Source organism: Callorhinus ursinus, unplaced genomic scaffold (genome assembly GCF_003265705.2).
Source record: "Callorhinus ursinus isolate GAN/ISIS: 27379988/994484 unplaced genomic scaffold, GSC_fseal_2.0 scaffold10, whole genome shotgun sequence".
NCBI classification, from domain to species: domain Eukaryota; kingdom Metazoa; phylum Chordata; class Mammalia; order Carnivora; family Otariidae; genus Callorhinus; species Callorhinus ursinus.
Genome location: NW_027397072.1, coordinates 71905383 through 71924271, shown reverse-complemented (window position 1 = coordinate 71924271; position 18889 = coordinate 71905383). Strand labels below are relative to the sequence as shown.

The following is an 18889-nucleotide window of genomic DNA, read 5'->3' as shown; positions in this document are numbered from 1 at the left end:
CTGAGTGTCCATTACTGAGTGGGAGAATGGTAGTGTGGACAGTACATACCAACTAATAGGTCAGCAGCTAGAAGCAAGAGTCTAAAGGCACACAGAGCAGCCTCTGTGGATCTTAGAGTCATGGTAGTGAGAGCAACAAGTAAGAAATTGATGATATAAAATCCTACTTGTGGGTGCCTGGGTGGCTCAGTTGGTTAAGCGACTGCCTTCGGCTCAGGTCATGATCCTGGAGTCCCGGGATAGAGTCCCACATCGGGCTCCCTGCTCAGCAGGGAGTCTGCTCCCTCTGACCCTCCCCCTTCTCGTGCTCTCTATCTCTCGTTCTCTCTCTCTCTCTCAAATAAATAAATAAAATCTTAAAAAAAAATCCTACTTGCAGAATTAAAATACATGCACACAAAACATTAGATATTTTAATGAAAACACCTAAGCACATATTAGGATGGTTGCCTATGGCAAGTTGAAAGGAAGTGAGAGAAGGGGATAAAATAAATAACTAAAAGCAGAGCGACTTTGAATGGACCAGAGATGATGTTGCTTGCATGAGGAAGTGTGATTGACCTAGCCCTCTGAATCTGAGAGACAAAAAAGAAAAAGTTTTGTTTTGATGTATTGAGTCCTCCCCTGCTTTCCTTCCCTCCCTCCTTCCTTCTTTTCTGGTTTTGAAATTAGGCCTATGTGTATTCCAAGAATTGTGTGAACCTGAGGAACTCCTGTGGAAAAGCCTAGCAATATCATTTGCTACAAAGCAGCAGCCAAAGAGAACTGGGGACAAAAGATCAAGGGCAAGGACAGTTCAGTGGCTCTGCTGTCCAGGGTCAAAAAAGGAATGAAAGCTATGCATAAAGCAAAGACAAATAAAAGAGGGACAGAGCCTTTTCTGTCTCAGACAAGAGTGTGACAGTCCCAAACCCTGCAGCTCAGACGGTGGTAAAGAGCCAGGCTACTGGGCAAACGTGAAGTTGAGCTTGCAGGGTGGAAAGTTCTCTCTGCCTCCTAAATAGCGAGATGGTTAAGGAAGTCCATGGTGGGGGGATGCTCCAACTATTTTTATTACATTTCACAGCTCTTTTCTTTCTCTTTCCCCTCCCTTGCCCTCCCCCCCTCCTTCCCTCCTTCCTGCCTCCCTCCCTCCCTCCCTCCTTCTTCTTTTCTTTTCTTTTCTCTTCCTTTTCCCTCCCTCCGCCCTTTCTCTCTCTTCCTTCCTTCCTTCCTTTCTCCCCCCTCCCTCTCTCCTTCTCCTTTTCTTTTTTCTTTTCTTTTCTTTTTTCTTTTCTCTTTTCTCTTTGAAAAGACGAGACCTTTTCCCATATGACACTTTGTTTTTAAATGAATGGATGATACAACACGGGTGACACCTGGATTATGGCCAAATCCCACTTTGCCCAAGTGCCTGTGCCACAGATGTTGAAACAAAAACAGGATGACAGAGTCTGCCTTATTTTCATCAAGTATGAAAACTCCATTTATTCATGAATCCTGTCTGCAAGTCCCCAGCCTTTCCAGTTATGGGCTAAAGTTGTTGTAGAAGCATCCTTTACCCCTTTAGGATTGGAACTAAGCACTCACCCTAGTTCTGGGATGCTGTGATTGGTCGTGACTCAGGTGGAGTCCTGTGTCTTTCTGCATTGTCTACACTAAGCCTAACAATATTTGGAGGGCAGGAGTACACCTGCAGTGTCTTGAATTACACTTGCTTCCCCTGACGCCATGTTGGTGCTTGTTTTTGCCTTGAGTCCTTATCCTGTAGCCTGCCTGGTCTCCCCAGAGTCCACCTAGGAGTGGAGCCCCTTCCATCTTTCTCCTCAGTCACCAGATCCTGATCCCTATATCTCTGCTTCTTAAAAAACATTTCTGACCTGGAACAGTTCCTACTTGCTCTCTGGTTAGGTTCAACCTAGTATCTCTCACTGTTGGGTTCTGACTTTCAAACTGGGCCCCTGGCACAGATAGAGACTCTTTGCTGGGGCTACCCAGTTGGGTTAGCTCCTGTAGAGGATGCTATGGTGGGCTGCCAAAATCATCCTTCAGGACTGAGGCACTCATCCCCCCAGAGGCTGGGAGAGGGGGCAGCTGAAGCCCCTAAATAGTTGTTCTCCTGGAATTACCCTCAGCCTAAAATCGCCACCTCATCCAAGATCACATCTTCTCTCCTGGGCAGCATGTATCCAATGACTGGTCAATGCAGGGTGAGGGCCTGGCCCCTTTGCCTCAAGGTGGGACTAGTCAGAAGGGTGATCCCACCTTCAGAGCTCCTTCCCATCTACTCTTTCACCTGGGCCCCAGACTCACTCCCCTTCCCAGCCAACCTCAATTGCCAGGCCACCAGTGCATTTTGTGTCAGAACTCAGCACCAGGGGACAATTTACAGATAAGCAGCTAGCATTTACATAAACTCAATCACCTTGAAAAGGATGATGGCACATTATCAGGTCCTCCTTAATTGTTCCTAATGTCTCCTGAATACTCAAGCATGGGGCTTGAACCCCTCTTACTTTTTTCTTCGGAGTTTAAGGACACAGAAAACCTTGGAAGGAGCCAGTTTGTCCAGCTCACTGGCTGGTTAACGAACCCTCAAGATAATGTTCGCTGGGAGAATTTCAGAGTCAGGAGGGCTGTCCTCCTCCCCGCCTTAGTGAAATCCAGGATTTAGAAATCCTTGCTCATAAAAACCTATCAATGGGATACATTTGCATTATCAAAGGGTTCTTTGTTTTACAAAAGGATTCCATGGACGGTTCCTTTAAATAGCAAACTCCCTAGGTGAATGGAAAATATAGTTCCAATTGACACACTCTCTCCTTTTAAAGACAGGTATTGCATGAAGTCAATGACAACTGTAGGTTCCCCACCTCCCTTTGGTCTTTAAGAGCTTGGATTGCATCAGGGTTTCCGGGGCAGGACCACCTACCGAAGCGCATGGGCTGAGCAGGGCCAGAGGAAGATGAGAGCCAGGGAAAAAGTCCTGCACCAAACAGAGTCCCCAAAGACTGGGTGGAGTCCTAGGTATCTGGTCAGAGCCTTTACCTGCCCAGCACAGCAGAAATGAAATATTTTTTATTCACTTCCTTCTAATTATTTAGAAAAGCCATCTATATTATCGATTTAAGAAAGCTACAAACATCCATGCATCTTTCACAGACAATTAGTTTATTGCTAGAGCTATACACCCTGAATTTTAAAATGCTACCAAATTAGAGGGAGGAAAAAGGACAGAAATCAGAGATGCTCAAAGCCTTTTTGCCTAATGAACTCATCGAAATGGGAGGGGAAAGCATTACCTTATTTAACAGAATGTTAATGTTTTTGTATTTATAAGAACTTGATCTAAATTCAACAGAGACTTAAGAATGTGTTCTTTTCAAGGTGGCTCAGTAATTATAATAAACTTGCTTTCATCTTGGAATGAAATAAAAATGGCTTCCCCCTTTCCAGATGATTTTGAATCACTGCGTTTTCAAATGCATTGATCTACTTTGCAACTTCATTACTGGGTGTGTCTTCATTTATTGGCCTCTTGTCTTCCACATTTACCTACAGGGAGCTGAGATGTCAATGTTACCTGAAATATGAAGTCAGTATAGATGGACACTCAATTTGTTAAGTTTTACATCCGAAAATTTGGGGAATGCTCCTTAAAAATACATCCAGGTGGTTTTGATTGACCACTCCTTTAAACACTTAACTGTATTAGACTCAAGGAATCAGAGGAAAGGGCTGCTTGCAAGTGGTTTGGTCCAACTCCTCATTTTATAGACGAAGAATCTTCAGCTAGGAAAAGAGAAATGATTTCCCTGAAACCACGTGGTGATTCCGTGGCAGATCTGAACTAGAACATAGGTCACTTCGTTCCTGGTCCTGTGCTGTGTCCTTCACTAATCAAAGCACATCAGTGCTGTTCCTTTGGAGGTTTTGTTGATACACTCTGCTACACAATCCTTTGGTTCTTGGGTGAAAACTTAGCCTTCTGACAGAACCATCAGCTTCTGGAGGCCATGTGCTCACAATCTTAAACTCCAAAGATACTGCTCAAATTCCTGTTCCTCCATGAGCCTACCAGACTGGGTTGTCTCTCTTTCCCGTATCCTCCTCAGCAAGAATGACTACTCAGTTTTTTCCCTGCTGTACTGTTATTTGAGAATTTACCAGTTACCCCGTATGACTGTTTCCTCTGTTCCACTACTGCGTGCCCATTCTCTGGCAGACCCTGCCTTCACAACTGTCTCTTGCTTCCAGCCCCTTTATTCCTTTCCCACTGCCAAATTTCTTGGGAATTCTTTTCTCCACCCCGAATAGTCCTTGACTTGGTTTCCCCTCAACCCACCCTGGGTTTCCCCTAACAGGTCTAGATTAATCTTCCTGATAACTCCCACCATGATGCTATCATACTCAGTTATCTTCTGTGCCTCCCCTTGGCCTGCCTGCTATCTATGCATGTCTCAGCCTGCAGGCCCTCCAAATAAAGGCTCAAACCTCATTTGCTGGTCCTGTCACCCACTATTCCTCTCACATAACCCATACAATAAACTTTTGCTGCCCAATCAGGCAGCCACCAGCCACACATGGCCATTGAGCACTTGAAACACGGCCGGTCCGAATCGAGATGCACTGTAAAGTGTTCCATACATACCAGCTGTCAAAGACTCGGCAAGAAAAAAGGAATAAAGTATCTCATGAATAACTTTTGTACTGATTACATGTTGAAATGATAATATTTTGTACATGTGGATTAAATGAAATATTTCACTGAAATTGATTTCACCTTTTAAAAGCTTTTTAAATGTGGCTATTAGAAAATGAAGATCACACACACGATTGACATTATATATGTATTTTTAAAGATTTTATTTATTTGAGAGAGAGAGAATGAGAGAGAGAGAGAGCATGAGAGGGGGGAGGGTCTGAGGGAGAAGCAGACTCCCCGCTGAGCAGGGAGCCCGATGTGGGACTCGATCGTGGGACTCCAGGATCATGACCTGAGCCAAAGGCAGACGCTTAACCCACGGAGCCACCCAGGTGCCTGACGTTATATTTTTGCTGGACCGTGCCACCTTGGACAAATCAGCCTATTCCTGAACTTGCCTCCCCCTTTTCTGCCTTCATTTACACGGTCTCCACCATCTGGCACATCCTCCCTCCTCTGCTGGTTAGCTCCGACCTTTGGTTAAAGGTCTCTCTCTCAGGTGCTCTGTACTTTCCAGAATATGCCATCATCACCAACTGCATATGCTTTCTCTCTGGAAGCAGCATCGTGGGGCAGTGAAGACTATAGACTCTGGAGCCAGAATGCCTGCATTCAAATCCCAGCTTCATTCATAAAACACTGATGATACTAACTACCCCAGCGATTTTTGAGATTAAATAAGGAAATGTTTATATAATACTAATACAGCATCTAACACAAGATAAGAGCACAGTAAGTACTTCTAATTCACAGCTGCTTACTGTGAAGGATTCAGGCTACCCCAGCTACTTCTAGCATCAACTCTAACTTGCTTGTCAAGGGGAGGGGTTTAGTGAGGGTGGGGGCTGGTGGGTTCAGAACATTGGAATGGACTCTTCTATTTGTCATGAGTCATGCTTTAATCTATAAAATGTCTGTGACTTGTCCCTGACTCTTAACTTTCTGCTGATTATAGATAGGACAACCGAGAGGGAGGGTAAATACACCCACTTGGTACCTTTCTTTTGGGCTCAGGTATCTCTTCAGGTGTCATCTGATAGCCCTTTTAAGAAACGATAAAGAAAATTTTCCATTAAATGTTACAATCCTAGAGAACCACTCTGCAGAGCTCTCACTTGCTCACTGACTTTAAAAAGTTCAGTCAGTTGGAACCCTCCCATAGGGAAGTACAATTTGGGTGACTCTCCTCCAAGACAGACTTTCCAGAGCACCCAAGAAACTGTGAGGAGCTTATGAATTATACCGTGAACCAAAATTTTCAAGAAGATTGACTGGATAATGGATTTTCCAAGTCATTTGTGCAACAACTAAATTAAAAATATAAAGCCTCCGAGGAAAATGGTAAACACATCTAAGCCCTTACTCAAAACCCATTTAAAGTTTTCTAAAGACACAAAGCAAAATAACCCAATCTTTACCCCCTAAACTGAATTCTTCTAGCAATAATATAACATGACAAGAATAACTGTGGTAAATAAAACTACATGTTGAATTCTCCTCAGGGAACATCTGCATCATCTACAATCATTTCTCAAAAGTATTTTTTAGAAGCTGAGAATATTATGTTGTCAGGACAGTGATACTGAAGATATGCTTCAGGAAACTCATTGCAAGCTCTAGTTCCAGACACTTACAAATTTTTTTTTTTTTAAGTGAGCCTGTAAAAGCTGGTTGCAACTGATATACTACATACTTTTAATCAATCTGAGGATGGATTTAAGGTGAGTGAAATGGGGCACCTGGGTGGCTCAATTGGTTAAGTGTCTGCCTTTGGCTTGGGTCATGTGGGATCGAGACCCGCATCGGGCTCCCTGCTCAGTAGGGAGTTTGCTTCTCCCTCTGCCCTCACCCTGCTCATGCTCGCTCTCTCTCTCTCAAATAAATAAAATCTTTAAAAAAAATGCCTGATATTACTGGCATGTGTGCCTTCACTTTTCACTAACTCCTCAGCTCTGGTGGACACCAATTTTTGTGGCTGTCTTGCTCAAAAATGCCCCTTCTTTAGAAGCATCTCATTGTGGGAGCATTTCATTGACTGTGAGCCTATGCTCTTGCCTTAGGGGTGGGGCCTGAGGCAGTCAGATTCTCTCTCTCTCTCTCTCTCTCTCTCTCTCTCTCTCTCGGGGATTTCAGACTTGTAATAGGACTCTGTGGAGCCGACTCATTGTAAAGGTGGAATCCAGAGAAATGGGAATTGATCTCTTGCTGCGAAAATGCCAAATGCTTCCTGGATCTTGCCCACATCCTTCTACCTTCCTCCTTATTCGTCTATCAAGTTAACCTCTGATGATTAAATTTGTCAGAGTTGATTTCCGGGGCTTACAAATAAGAAAAGCCTTAACCAGAGCCCCGCTGACCTTTCCTGGGGGAAGTAATGCTCTGTTCTGTTGAGGATCCACAGTGCGGGGTGTGTGCTGGTGGTCAGTGAGAGAGCAAAAGGCTCTGAATAGTGATTCCCCGGTGGCCTCTCCAAGCTGGTGTCAGAGAGCAGGACTGAGCTTTTGGGAGGACCACACTGGTCTGGCTGCCCCCGTAGAGATCGAGGCTCAGAGAACTACAGCTCAAGCGATGCCTCCACCGAGGTTTCTTCATTACTCAGACTAGAAGGGCTGGCCCCCTTTTCTGAACTCCTACCAGACTTGGTTTATAACCTTCCCCACCTTCTGCATTTCTCTGCAGTCATCTCTCTCTCCTATGGCTGAAGACTAGAAGCTCTTGGAGGGCAGGGGCAGTGTCTACAGATTCTGCACATTGTCCTGTATGCTTCAGTTTGTAGTTCCCAGATGGTCTACAGGTCTGCCCTGAAGGTCTTCTGTGTGTCAGCCTGAGCCTTGGGATAGGGAATGGGGAAAAGTAAGGATCCAGAATAGGTCGGATGCTCTAGCTGGATACACAGGACTAATCCAATTGAACAATAGAAAACAGCCTCTAATCAGGTGTTAGGTGGCATGTTTGAAAGGCAGCTCAGCCTGGGCTGAAAAGACTAGCATATCAGACACCAGGCAATAATGAGCTCTGCTATTTTGAGATTCTAACTTATTCATCCTCCAGGTTGAGAAGACCTAGTAGGTCATTTTCTCTAATTAACACCTCCCAGGAACAAAACTGTTCCACCAGGCTTGCCCCTTGGATGAGAGGTATTTTCTGTTCAACCTCATACCCCAGCTGTGGGTTTGCAGTCTTCTCTGTACCATCAGATTGTTACAATCACACTTTGTAGTTATGTGGAAACTTTATTTCCCGGTACTTTTGGCTCTGCCGGCTCGGCTCATTTATCTTCACTACAGTCAGCCCCGCTCAGGGGCAGGAACCATCCCGCCCCTTTTATAGACGGTGCAGAGGTTTTATCACTGGCCGGAACCCATGGTGCAAGTTATGGGAGGGAGAACTTGTGCTAGAACTCGGGTCTGCCCAGTCTTTGTCTTGTTGATCAATTCAGATACTTAGAAGGCTGCCTTGGCCCCTACCTTGTCATACTAGAGCAGCCCTACCCCTGTGGGCTCAGAAATCCTGTCTGTTGCGGCTCCTTAAGTAGAATTAGGAACCCAGGGGTCACCTCATTTCATCAGGGTCAAGGACAAATGTCACAGCAGCAGGGGGGGGAAGAAAACCAAAAAAACCCCTTCATTCTGAAAGTTGAGTTTTACTTAAATTGGGCTTTTCTGAATTTGGCTCAGGTGGCATTAAAGAGCTGTGGTTCAGGACCACAAGAGCACAGCTGTAAGTGGTTTGCTGAGTGGGAGGGGGTGTCCTCTCCCTGTGAGGCAGAAGCTGGGAGGAAATGAAGCCCATGGAGAGAAGCTGTTAGGAGCTGCCCACCAAGGCAGAGAGCCCACCTGCCTGGTGGGTGGGATTATTTTAATTCTCTTAAAAAAATAGCTGGTGAGAAATTTGCTAAAATCTGCATTAAATATGATTTTTCGCACGCCAAGGGGAGCTCCCAGAACAGAATACATATGCTTCCGTGGAGCCAGCCCCCTTGGGTCTGGAAGTGAACAGCAGGGTCTCTCTCCCCCACCATGACTCACCTGACTTTAAAGTTCTGTATGTAAGATTACAGTTACACACAGCCAAGACACCGTCCGGTGCAGCCACTCTGATAATTTACATTTTGTAAGAAAAGCTTTTGTGCCTCATTTCAAGACATGAAAAGAAGCCAAACTGAGAGGCTTGGGAAGAAGATAGAGGGGGGTAAAGGAGCAAAACTCGAGCCCTGAATTAATCTGACTTACTGCTTTTGAAATAAAAAAGAACAAGGCAGGAAAAAAACCCAAGGAATTGTTGCTCTCCAAGAGGGGAGCTGGGTCTGATGCCAAAGGAATTGGTGTGTGAACCTTTTTGGCTCTACACTTCCAATGAGATTTTGGGAACTCTGTTGCTTGCCTTTTTAGTGTCCTGCTAGGGGCCATCATTCACTGTCCCCAAAAGGATGATTTTTAAACTAATAAAATCTGGTCCTTGCAAAGCTTCCCCCACGGAGTCTGTTTATAGGCACAGCCAGGTTTAAGAATTGCCTTGAAGGTGTGGCTGGGAGACTTGAGTCAGAACTGAGGTTCAAGATCAACCTCTACCTTGGGCCTTTGCTTTCATTGGGTGTGTGGGGGTGGTGGTGGTAGGAGCTGGGACATGAGCTTTATGAATTTGGAGATTTTTTTTTTTTTCCCCGGGTCAGGCCCATCTACATGGAAGCTGAGGGCAGGGCCAAGCTGTTGTACTTGCAAGAACTTGGTAGGCTTCTCCATGTCTTGTAAACTCTTACCTTGCACCCTGGGACTGGGAACCCATTGGTCTCAATCTGGGCTCCTAGGGGTTTGTTTTGGTTGGTTTTAATGGATCCTGGGCTGAGGATTGATTTTTCTCTAATAAGTGAATTAAAATAAATAAATAACAAAAATCAAAGCAGTTTGGATGGCATCATTTGCCATATAGTCTTGCTTCTTTGAAGCTGATATGTTACTATGCCTGTTCAGAGGATAGATTGGGGGTCTGTGAAATCTAGAACTAGATGTTGACACAACACAAAGAACTCCCTCCATGACCCACAGCACCTCCTCATCTCCCCATCCTGTAGGATGGAGATTTTTAAAATGATGTTTAGATGCAGTACATGCTAACTAATATACATTTTTTTGTGTGTGTGTTGGTTCATTGTTCCTATTCAGCTGTTTACTCAGTTTGATAATCATAGTAGTTCAATAAACACTTGAATGTGTGTTGAATATGTGCTGAATGTGAATCATAATACCCATAAAATTCTGGGATTCCTAAGTGGAATAGGATCTCTTCAAGTGGTTGTGGTTCTTACATTAGCACAGTGATTCAAAACCAAGGGTGGGGGTGGATGTTGCCCCCTATGGGGCATTGGGTAAATGTCTAGAGCCATTTTTGGTTGTCATAATTCCGGAGGACAGACAGTATGACCGGCATCTAGTAGGTGGAGGCCAGGGATGCTGCTAAACATCTTATAGTGTACAAAACAGCCCTTCACAATAAACAATTATTTGGCTCCAAATGTCAGTTGTGCTGAGGTTAAGAAACCCTGCTCTAGCAGAAGAGGCTTATTTTGAATAAATGGTTACATTATGGCAGGGTATGTGCAAAAATATAGGTAAGTACAGGGTATCAAAGGATGCCTGTATGGGAAGGAGGAGACATTGGAGAAAACTTCATGGGGAAGTGACTCCAAGTCATGATTTTTACTTAATGTCTTTGTAATCAGTTGTCCAAGAATGACTCTGATTGAAAATTTATTAGTTAAGAACTATATATTGGGATTTTTGTTTTGTTTTGTTTTTGCACAACCCTCTGGGTAATGTAAGCAAATGTTTCTGATGATTTTATATTTTCCTTTAAAAAAATTCCCCTAAGAGCCTGGGAGAGACTTAAAAAGCTCAAATCCATTCAGCTTTAATCTTTGCTTCTCAGCAAGGAATCTGAATCTACTCTAACCTGGTGTTCTTCCACTGGGACTCTTCTTCCTTTCTCTCTTTCAAGGTTCAGCCCCATAACCCTTTGCACGTGAAGCCCTCCCTTGGAGATTTCAGTCCGTAGTAATTACTTTGTTCTCTGAATTCCTAGACCCTGTTGCCTCTCTCCCTGGCCACAGCACTCTCTTGTGTGTGTTTCTATCTAGATTGTGGACTCCTCGAGGACTGGGACCCTGCCCTCCACCTGTACATCCCTCTACAGCATTGAATGATTTTCACAGAAGGTACAAGAAGGAGAAATACATTCAGGAAAGATGTCAGGAGACTAACATCTTCCTGTAACATTGGATTGATAGATACAGCACATTTTATCCTTCCAAAGTCTTTGGATTATGTCTTTTTTTTTTTTAAGATTTTATTTATTTATTTGAGAGAGAGAGAATGAGAGACAGAGAGCATGAGAGGGAAGAGGGTCAGAGGGAGAAGCAGACTCCCTGCTGAGCAGGGAGCCCGATGTGGGACTCGATCCCGGGACTCCAGGATCATGACCTGAGCTGAAGGCAGTCGCTTAACCAAATGAGCCACCCAGGCGCCCATGGATTATGTCTTATAATAAAGTTTAAAGTTTAATCTTTGTTCAGTAGGCACGACATGGAAAAAATAAATTGCCATTATTATTATTAGCATTTTCTAACTAACAGATTTTTCAGAAGCTGTTCCCATATCAAGAAGATCAACCTTTCTGTTGTCATAGAGACAAAGATCTTTATATAACCATGGCAAGGTGAAAACATTTTTTTCCCTCTCCTTCCAGTTGTCTGAAACTAATAAGAAAAGGAAAAGGAAATGTTTTAAATCATTTTTTTCTTTTACTCCCCCCCCATTAGAATGAATGAACATGTGGAAGGCAATTTTTTGTATCACATTTTAGATTTTAAATACCTAAGTTTTTAATAAAACATGGAAGAGGTAGAAAGATATGAATGATTGAACAGTGCCATTTTCCAAATTTGCAAACAGTAGGCTTGTCAATGACAATTGTAATCCATATTCCTTTTCCCCCCCTTTAAACCAAATAGTGGACTTTATATGGAAGTCTTACAAGGCAGACTTCCAAGGCCTGGAAGATTAAAATACAAGCTAGCAGCTACTGAGAGGCAATGATGAATTCTAAAATGCTGTGCAATAATACTTGGCTCCTCCAACCCCCAGAAACAAGAGTGCTGTCCTTTTTTCTGCAGTCAGACCCTGTGCGTGACTTCGTGTAAGACCCTATCTCTCTTCTTCTGGGTGCCTTCTTTCATAATTTCAGCTTTCTTTTTCTGGCGAACCCCTGATAATTTGTTATTCATAACAGTTTTTTCCTATCTTGTAATTATGGTTTACCATTTCATTCATTCATCGTCAAGGAAAGAGGATTTCAGTATGAAGCTGTTCACTTTTCCTGTCTTCTGCCTCAATGTGAAGTTATACCTTCATCCATGCCCCCAGGACTCAGAAGCATCCCTCTCTCAGATTAACCCTTCCCCTGTGATCTGAGATGACACTCTTCTCCCACCCTCACAGAGATCTTACTCCATCAAATATATTCTCCCCCAGCCCTCCTGTCTTCAGTCTGTCCTCCATGCATTCCTTCCCTTATTCCTCCTTGAAGACAAAAACGAACAAAACCTTTTCTCAATCCTGCATATTTTCCATATGTATCAGAGTTTGGGCTTTTAATTTTATCATAGCTGCCTTTTGCAATAAATAGGTATTTTGTATGTGTGTGTGTGTTGGGGGGGCCATGGGGAAGGAAAGTATATGGCAAAGGAAGTTGAAAACATACTCTTGCTTTCCACAAGATTATATCCTTCATGGAGAGTAATGGTTCTCAAACTTTAGCATGCATCAGAACCACTTGGGGAGCTTGTTAAAACACCAGCTGTTGTATCACATCCTCAGAGTTTCTGATTCAGTAGATTGGGGGTGGGCTCAAGAGTGTGCTTTTCTAACATTTCCCAGGTGATGCTAATGGTCCTGGTCTAGGACCACGTTTTGAGTAACATTGCCTTAAAGGAACTACCCTCCTATCCCTTCTTATGTATTTCTCTTGGTATATGGATGGATGTTGAGGTCACTTTATTGTGCCAAGATGGTTCTCACCTAAAGGAGGATTACCTGATGTTCAGGAATCCTGACCTTGTGAGGGGTAGCATGCTTGCTGACCCAAGGTGTCTAAATGTCTAGAAGATACTCTTAGTGTGGATACCAAGATAGTGGCAGGGGTATTTTCTTAGGAAATACTTAGGAAAGGGTATTTTCTTACAAAGACAAGCAAATATAAAAACACAATTAACAGTCTTTGCTACTCAATAGCAAAAGGGGACCTTGGTCAGGTTATTCCAATTCTTTGGACCTCAGTTTCTTGAAGTCTGTATGATAAGTACTGGGCGAGTGAGAAAGGCTATTAGTGGCACAATCATTCATAAGAGCAAGATGGGAGGTTTGTCAGGGAAGGACAAGGGCTGGGACTTGGAAGGCAGGTCCATGAATTTGTTGATTGATTGAAACCAATTCTATCAGCATGGTCCTCACCTTCAGGGAAATGAGCTGACAAGGTAATTAATGGAAACTAATTAATATAAACCCCTCAATCTTTAAACTGTATCTCTCAACTGCGAACATTCCCTGAAGGCCACTAACTTTATTCATCTATTTATTTATTTATTTATTTATTTAGAATCTCTCTCTCTCTTTCTTTAAAGATTTTATTTATTTTATTTATTTGTCAGAGAGAGAGAGAGAGAATGAGAGAGAGCGAGCACAAGCAGGGGGAGCGGCAGGCAGAGGGAGAAGCAGGATCCCCGCTGAGCAAGGAGCCCGACGTAGGGCTCGATCCCAGGACCCTGGGATCATGACCTGAGCCGAAGGCAGGCGCTTAACTGACTGAGCCACCCAGGCATCCCAAGGGAGAGAGAGAATCTTAAGCAAGCTCTACACCCAGTACTGGAGCCCGATGTGGGGCTGGCTCTCTCAACCCTGAGATCATGACTTGAGCCGAAATCAAGAGTGGGATGCTTAACTGACTGAGCCACCCAGGCACCCCATGATCATAGACCACTAACTTTTTGAGGGGAGAGGCTCAGCAACTCAGGAGGGAGGGGAACTCCCTTCATGAAGTGGACTCCTGACTGACTGCTGGGGCCCAAGGAGAGGTGGGGGATTTCCTCTTTCCTCCCCAAGAATGGAATTTCATCACTGCCAATGGTTAGAATATAACCACAGCCCCCACCAGCCTAGTGCCTTTTGGATACTTTTACAGTACTTTTCTTTCTTCTTTTCTTTTAACAACTTTATTGAGATATAATTCATATGCCGTAATATTCACCCATTTAAAGTGTACAGTGCAATGGTTTTTAGTATGTCCGTGGAGTTGTGCAATCATCACCACTATCTAATTTTAAGCAACTTTTGTTATCCCCAGAAGCCACAGCTGTTAGCAGTCATTGGGCCTTCACCCCTACCCGGCAGCTACTAATTTCCTTTCTATCTGGACATTTCATGTAGATAGAATCATATAATGTGTGGTACCTTTCTTCTTTTTTTGTTAAAGATTTTATTTATTCATGAGATAGAGGGAAGGAGGTAGAGAGAGAGAGAGAGGGAGAGAGAGAGAGAGAGAACAAGTGGGGGGGAGGGGCAGAGGGAGAGGGAGAACCAGACAGCCCCCCTTCCATGGGAGCCCTATGCGGGGCTTGATCCCAGGACCCTGAGATCATGACCTGAGCGGAAGGCAGACGTTGGACTGACTGAGCCACCCAGGCGCCCCATTGTGTGGTACCTTTTTCTAAATCGAAGAGAAGAGACCAGGGTGACACTCTGGTACACTAGCACTAAAGGCCCTTCGTCTCTCCAGACCATCACGTCAGTAAACAACTTCCTCCACCTGCTTGCTGATGTATGCAATTCTTTTAATCACCTCTGTAAACGGGAGGCCTGGGTGGTGTGTGGGAGGTGTGACACAAGGCACACCTTGATCAGACAACCAGATAGAACTGCAAGTGCGTCTGGGAAGGGGCAGAGCAGTGGCTCGTATGCTTACTAAGGGGCGCCTGGGCACTGGTTGGGAGAGGCGGCCAGCCAGCAATCCCGGTTGAGTGACTAGGTCACCCCTTGCCATAGGGCGCGCCACCCCACGCCTAGAGGAGCGCAGGGTGCCAAAGGCCACAGTAACCTTCACCGCGCTGGCTGGCGCAAGGGTCAAAGACGGAGACAGCTGCTGATTGAGAAACATCACACCCGGTCCCCTTCCAGCAGCGGCAGGGAGCAGGCCTTCCCCCGTGGCTTCTGGGCAATTCCACGCCCCTTGCCACAGCCCCGACGGGGGATATCGGGAAATCTCGGGCCTGGGGTCGCCAGGGGCTGCAGGGTGCGCCGGCAGGCGGGGCCCCCACCCAAGGCGCGGCGCGGGATGGCAAAGACAGTCCCTAAGCTTTGCCTTCTCACCATTTTAAAAGGTGGAATTTGATAGGGCGAAGCCGTATTCTCCAAGCTTCCAGGTAAAGGGGGCCAAAGAGTAGGGAGACAAGGTGGCCCGGAGCGAGCGAGGGTGCCGGGCCGGGGCGGCGCGTACTCACAGTCGGGTGAGGCCGGCCCGCGGGCCGGGGCAGCGCAGGGCGCCGTCGGGCGGGCAGCGGCAGGGCTCCGGGCAGTGCGCCCTGGGGAGCGCCCGCGGCGGCAGCAGCAGCAGCAGCAGCAGCAGCAGCAGCGCCAGCAGCGGCCGCAGCGCCGGCACCCGCCGCCCCATGGCAGCGAGCGTGAGCGCAGGCTCTGGCGGCCGCGCCAGTGCCCTGGCCAGCCCCGGAGTGCCGCCCGCGCCCCTCTCCCCGCCCCTTGGCCTGCCCACCCCCTCTCCCGCGCCCGCCCGCCGCCCTCGGCTGCTGAGACCGTTCTGCCCCGACCTGGGGTAGTGGCCAGCGACCCCTCCATCTCCTCCTTTCTGCTGCTTTCCCTGGCCTGCCCTGCCCTCCAGTTATAGGAAGGGGAGTGTGGTAATGGTGAATGCTTCGGACGAGGGCTGGGGAGTTCTGAATTCTCACCCAGGCCCTGCTGCAACCGAGTGTGAAGTTGAGTGAGATTTGTCACTTCCAGGAACTTCTCTTATTTCATCTGTGAGAGGAGCAGACGAATACTCTACCCCGCACCGATGCTTTTCCTCTCCTTGGTTCTCAGCCCTAAAACCTTCCTCCTCCCCCACCAACTCCCTCCCCACAAGTAATCTCTGTCCTCTCAACTTCCCAAGTAATTTCTCTGCATTTTTCTTGGTAGTAACCACTTTTTTCTCTTTCAGTCTTTTTTCTCATGGTATTTCATTTTGGATAGTTTATATTGCTATGTCTTCAAGTTCACTGATTTTTGTCCTACAGTGTCTAACATAATGTTAATGTCATCAGTGTGTTTTTCATCTCAGACATCTCTTAAATGTTCACATTCAGTCATCTTTACATCTTCCATGTCTTAACATGTTTAACCTTTCCTCTAATTTAGTGGGTATATAGAACACAGTTATAATAATAGTTATGGTACAGTTACAATAATAAAACAATAAAATGATAAAAAAAAATGGTATAGCTATTTGAGTCTGTTCTCTATCTCCACTATAGATTGTGACGTCCTGGAGAGCAAAATCCAGTTCAGATTTATTTTTCTATCCCTGGCTCCTATATGTTAAGTCTCTAATAAAGATTTGTTGAATGAATGAAGGAGTGATGATAATGTACAGCAACTGCCCCAAGGAGAGGCCCCTTACAGGCTAGACCCTGTGACAGGTCCCCCCCTCCAGTCATGTCTAGACTTCACAGCAAACTCCGGGGGCGTTTGCAGCAAGAAAAATGATGTCGGGAGAGGTTACGTGACGTCCCTAAAGTCACACAGTTCTTAAGTAGTGGAAACCTGTTTGAACTTACATCCATCACCCACTTTATCTTACCGGTGCAAAAAATCACTCTGTGATCTGCATATGAAGGATGTCTCCTTTAGAAAGGAGACAATTTTATGGTTAACTATGGGAACGCATAATTTCCCCTATTCAGTTTCATCATAAAAATGCTTTTCCTTCTGCCTTTACAATGACTCTGTTTGGACTCTGGAAATCCTGGAAGTCTTGCTGGAAGAGGTGGACTTTGAGAGCCTAGAAGGCGTCTAAGACTCTACAGATAGGAAGTGAAAGAACAGATTTATTTCTTTCTTATTTGAAACCACCTCTCAAGGTCATACTGACTCAGTCACCAGTATGTAGTCGCTTGTGAGTTTTTTTGCCCAAGGAAGGTAGATTTTTAAAAATTATTATTAAAAAAATGGTTTTCCGCGTATTGTGCTAGATAGCACAAAAAACAAAGCTTATGTCTATAATACTGTCTTTCTTTTTCGAATGCCTCTCTCCAACTGCTTAGTTGATCTCACCCTTTCATACTTCTGCATATGCTATTCATTTTTAAATTTTTAAAAAAGATTTTATTTATTTATTTGACAGAGAGAGAGACAGTGAGAGAGGGAACACAAGCAGGGGGAGTGGGAGAGGGAGAAGCAGGCCTCCCGCTGAGCAGGGAGCCCAAAGCCATGCCATGTGATTAGGTGCTCGACCTGGGATCCTGACCTGAGCTGAAGGCAGATGCTTAATGACTGAGCCACCCAGGCGCCCCTGCATATGCTATTCATTTACCTGGAATGATTTTTTTCTTCCTTTTCCATATCCCATTAGTTAAACTCCTGGTTTTCTTTGAAGACTGAGCTCAATGTCATTTTCACTGTAATGTCCTCTCTGACACAACCTAGCTGAATTTGTGGCTGTGACACCTGATTCTATAGTCTGTAATGTAATACATTGTAATTACGGCTTTAGTTTTCCTTCCTTCCCCCTGTCTATTGATCTTAACATTGCTTGAACATGTCATAACTTCTAGCTTCTAGTAGGTGCTCAGTCTATATCTATTGAGTAACGGAATGAAAAAGTGAAACCCAAGTGCAGACCTCTAGCATATGTTTAGTAAATCATCTGAGAAGAACTTAACAGCCTTGCTTGATTTATTCTCAACCCCACTGGATCAATCTGGATAGGTATCAGGTAATTACTCATGACTACTTTGGGTCATATATTCTCTCCTCTTTAATTTGTCAGATTTTGGTAGGGAAGTTGGAGTAGCACTGGGGTTTTCAAATCTTTCCACCATGTAGCTTGAATTGTAGGAGAGAAGGAATAACTCACCGTGGCTGAGTGGTATTTATTTCAAATCTTACATTTCATGTGGCTTTTTCTTTTTCCTTCACAGCATATCTGTTATGTAAAAAGAGTGGTTGCTTCCACTTGCCCTGGAAGAACCATTTGATTCTGTGCTTGGGTATCCTTGGGGGCTACTTATACTCCAATAGGAGAAGGACTGGGCCATCATGGCATCTGGATTTTTTTTTTTTTCCTGTTCTGTCATCAACTGTGTGACTTGGTCTTTGGTTTCTTCATCTAAGAGGAGGGGTTGGAGTTCACAATCCCTAAAGCTCTTCTAGGTCTTTGTGGACAGTATTAGTGGTAGAAAGAGTCAGACTGTGTACATTGACTTCTTATTGCTTGTCTTGGATTGAAAGTAAAATCCTGTTTATCAAGAGGGTAAGTTGTTCATTTCTAAGAGAACTTACAACCTTAATGAGTTTTCATAAAGTTTTTCTATCTGTGATTAGTTTCAGTTGGATTTTAATTATTGTCAGTTCTTGCAATGTACCTATGTACCTATTTTAACAAAATTACATTGAATTGTGATCGCTTCTCTGCCTTTTGGCTAAGATCAAGTGTAAAATTACATTGAATTGTTTGTTATAATCACAAAAGTTTGTTACAATGGAATTTACCTCTCCTACTCATTAATATGTGACCTATTTAGAGGAGACATTTTTAAATCTGAAGGGATTCTGTGTACTATAACTCGGCTTATAGTTACTTTTGTTACAGATCTTCAAAAGAGCATGACCCACAGGGATTGCTATTATATTTTACTGACAAACTAAAGTTCATGGAATTCACAAGAAGTTTATCCTGCCTTAGAGATACAGAAATATCTGACACCACAACTCAGAAATCCTAATAAAACTCTCCCAAATTCTAGAGTGGGGCTTCTTATATTTTAGGATGCAAAGTATCATTTGGGAAATTTTAAGGACAAACAGTCCTGGGACACTCTCCCCAGAGAAATTCTGATTCAGCTGGTATGGAGTGGGGCCCAGGAGTCTGCATTTTTTAAGGGGGGGG

The 18889-nt window shown here is 44.5% G+C and overlaps 1 protein-coding gene across 2 annotated transcripts in view; it reads right to left on the bottom strand.

Annotated features, from left to right (window-relative positions):
• The window catches only part of LHCGR (luteinizing hormone/choriogonadotropin receptor), a 55102-nt gene extending 39701 nt beyond the window's left edge, over positions 1-15401 (bottom strand). For both annotated transcript variants that reach the window (XM_025868744.2, XM_073897746.1), the window contains exon 1: positions 15231-15401. In XM_025868744.2, the coding sequence (XP_025724529.1) occupies positions 15231-15400 (170 nt within the window). In that variant the 5' untranslated portion in view covers position 15401. The remainder of the gene's footprint in view (positions 1-15230) is intronic.
• Positions 15402-18889: the final 3488 nt, after the last annotated feature.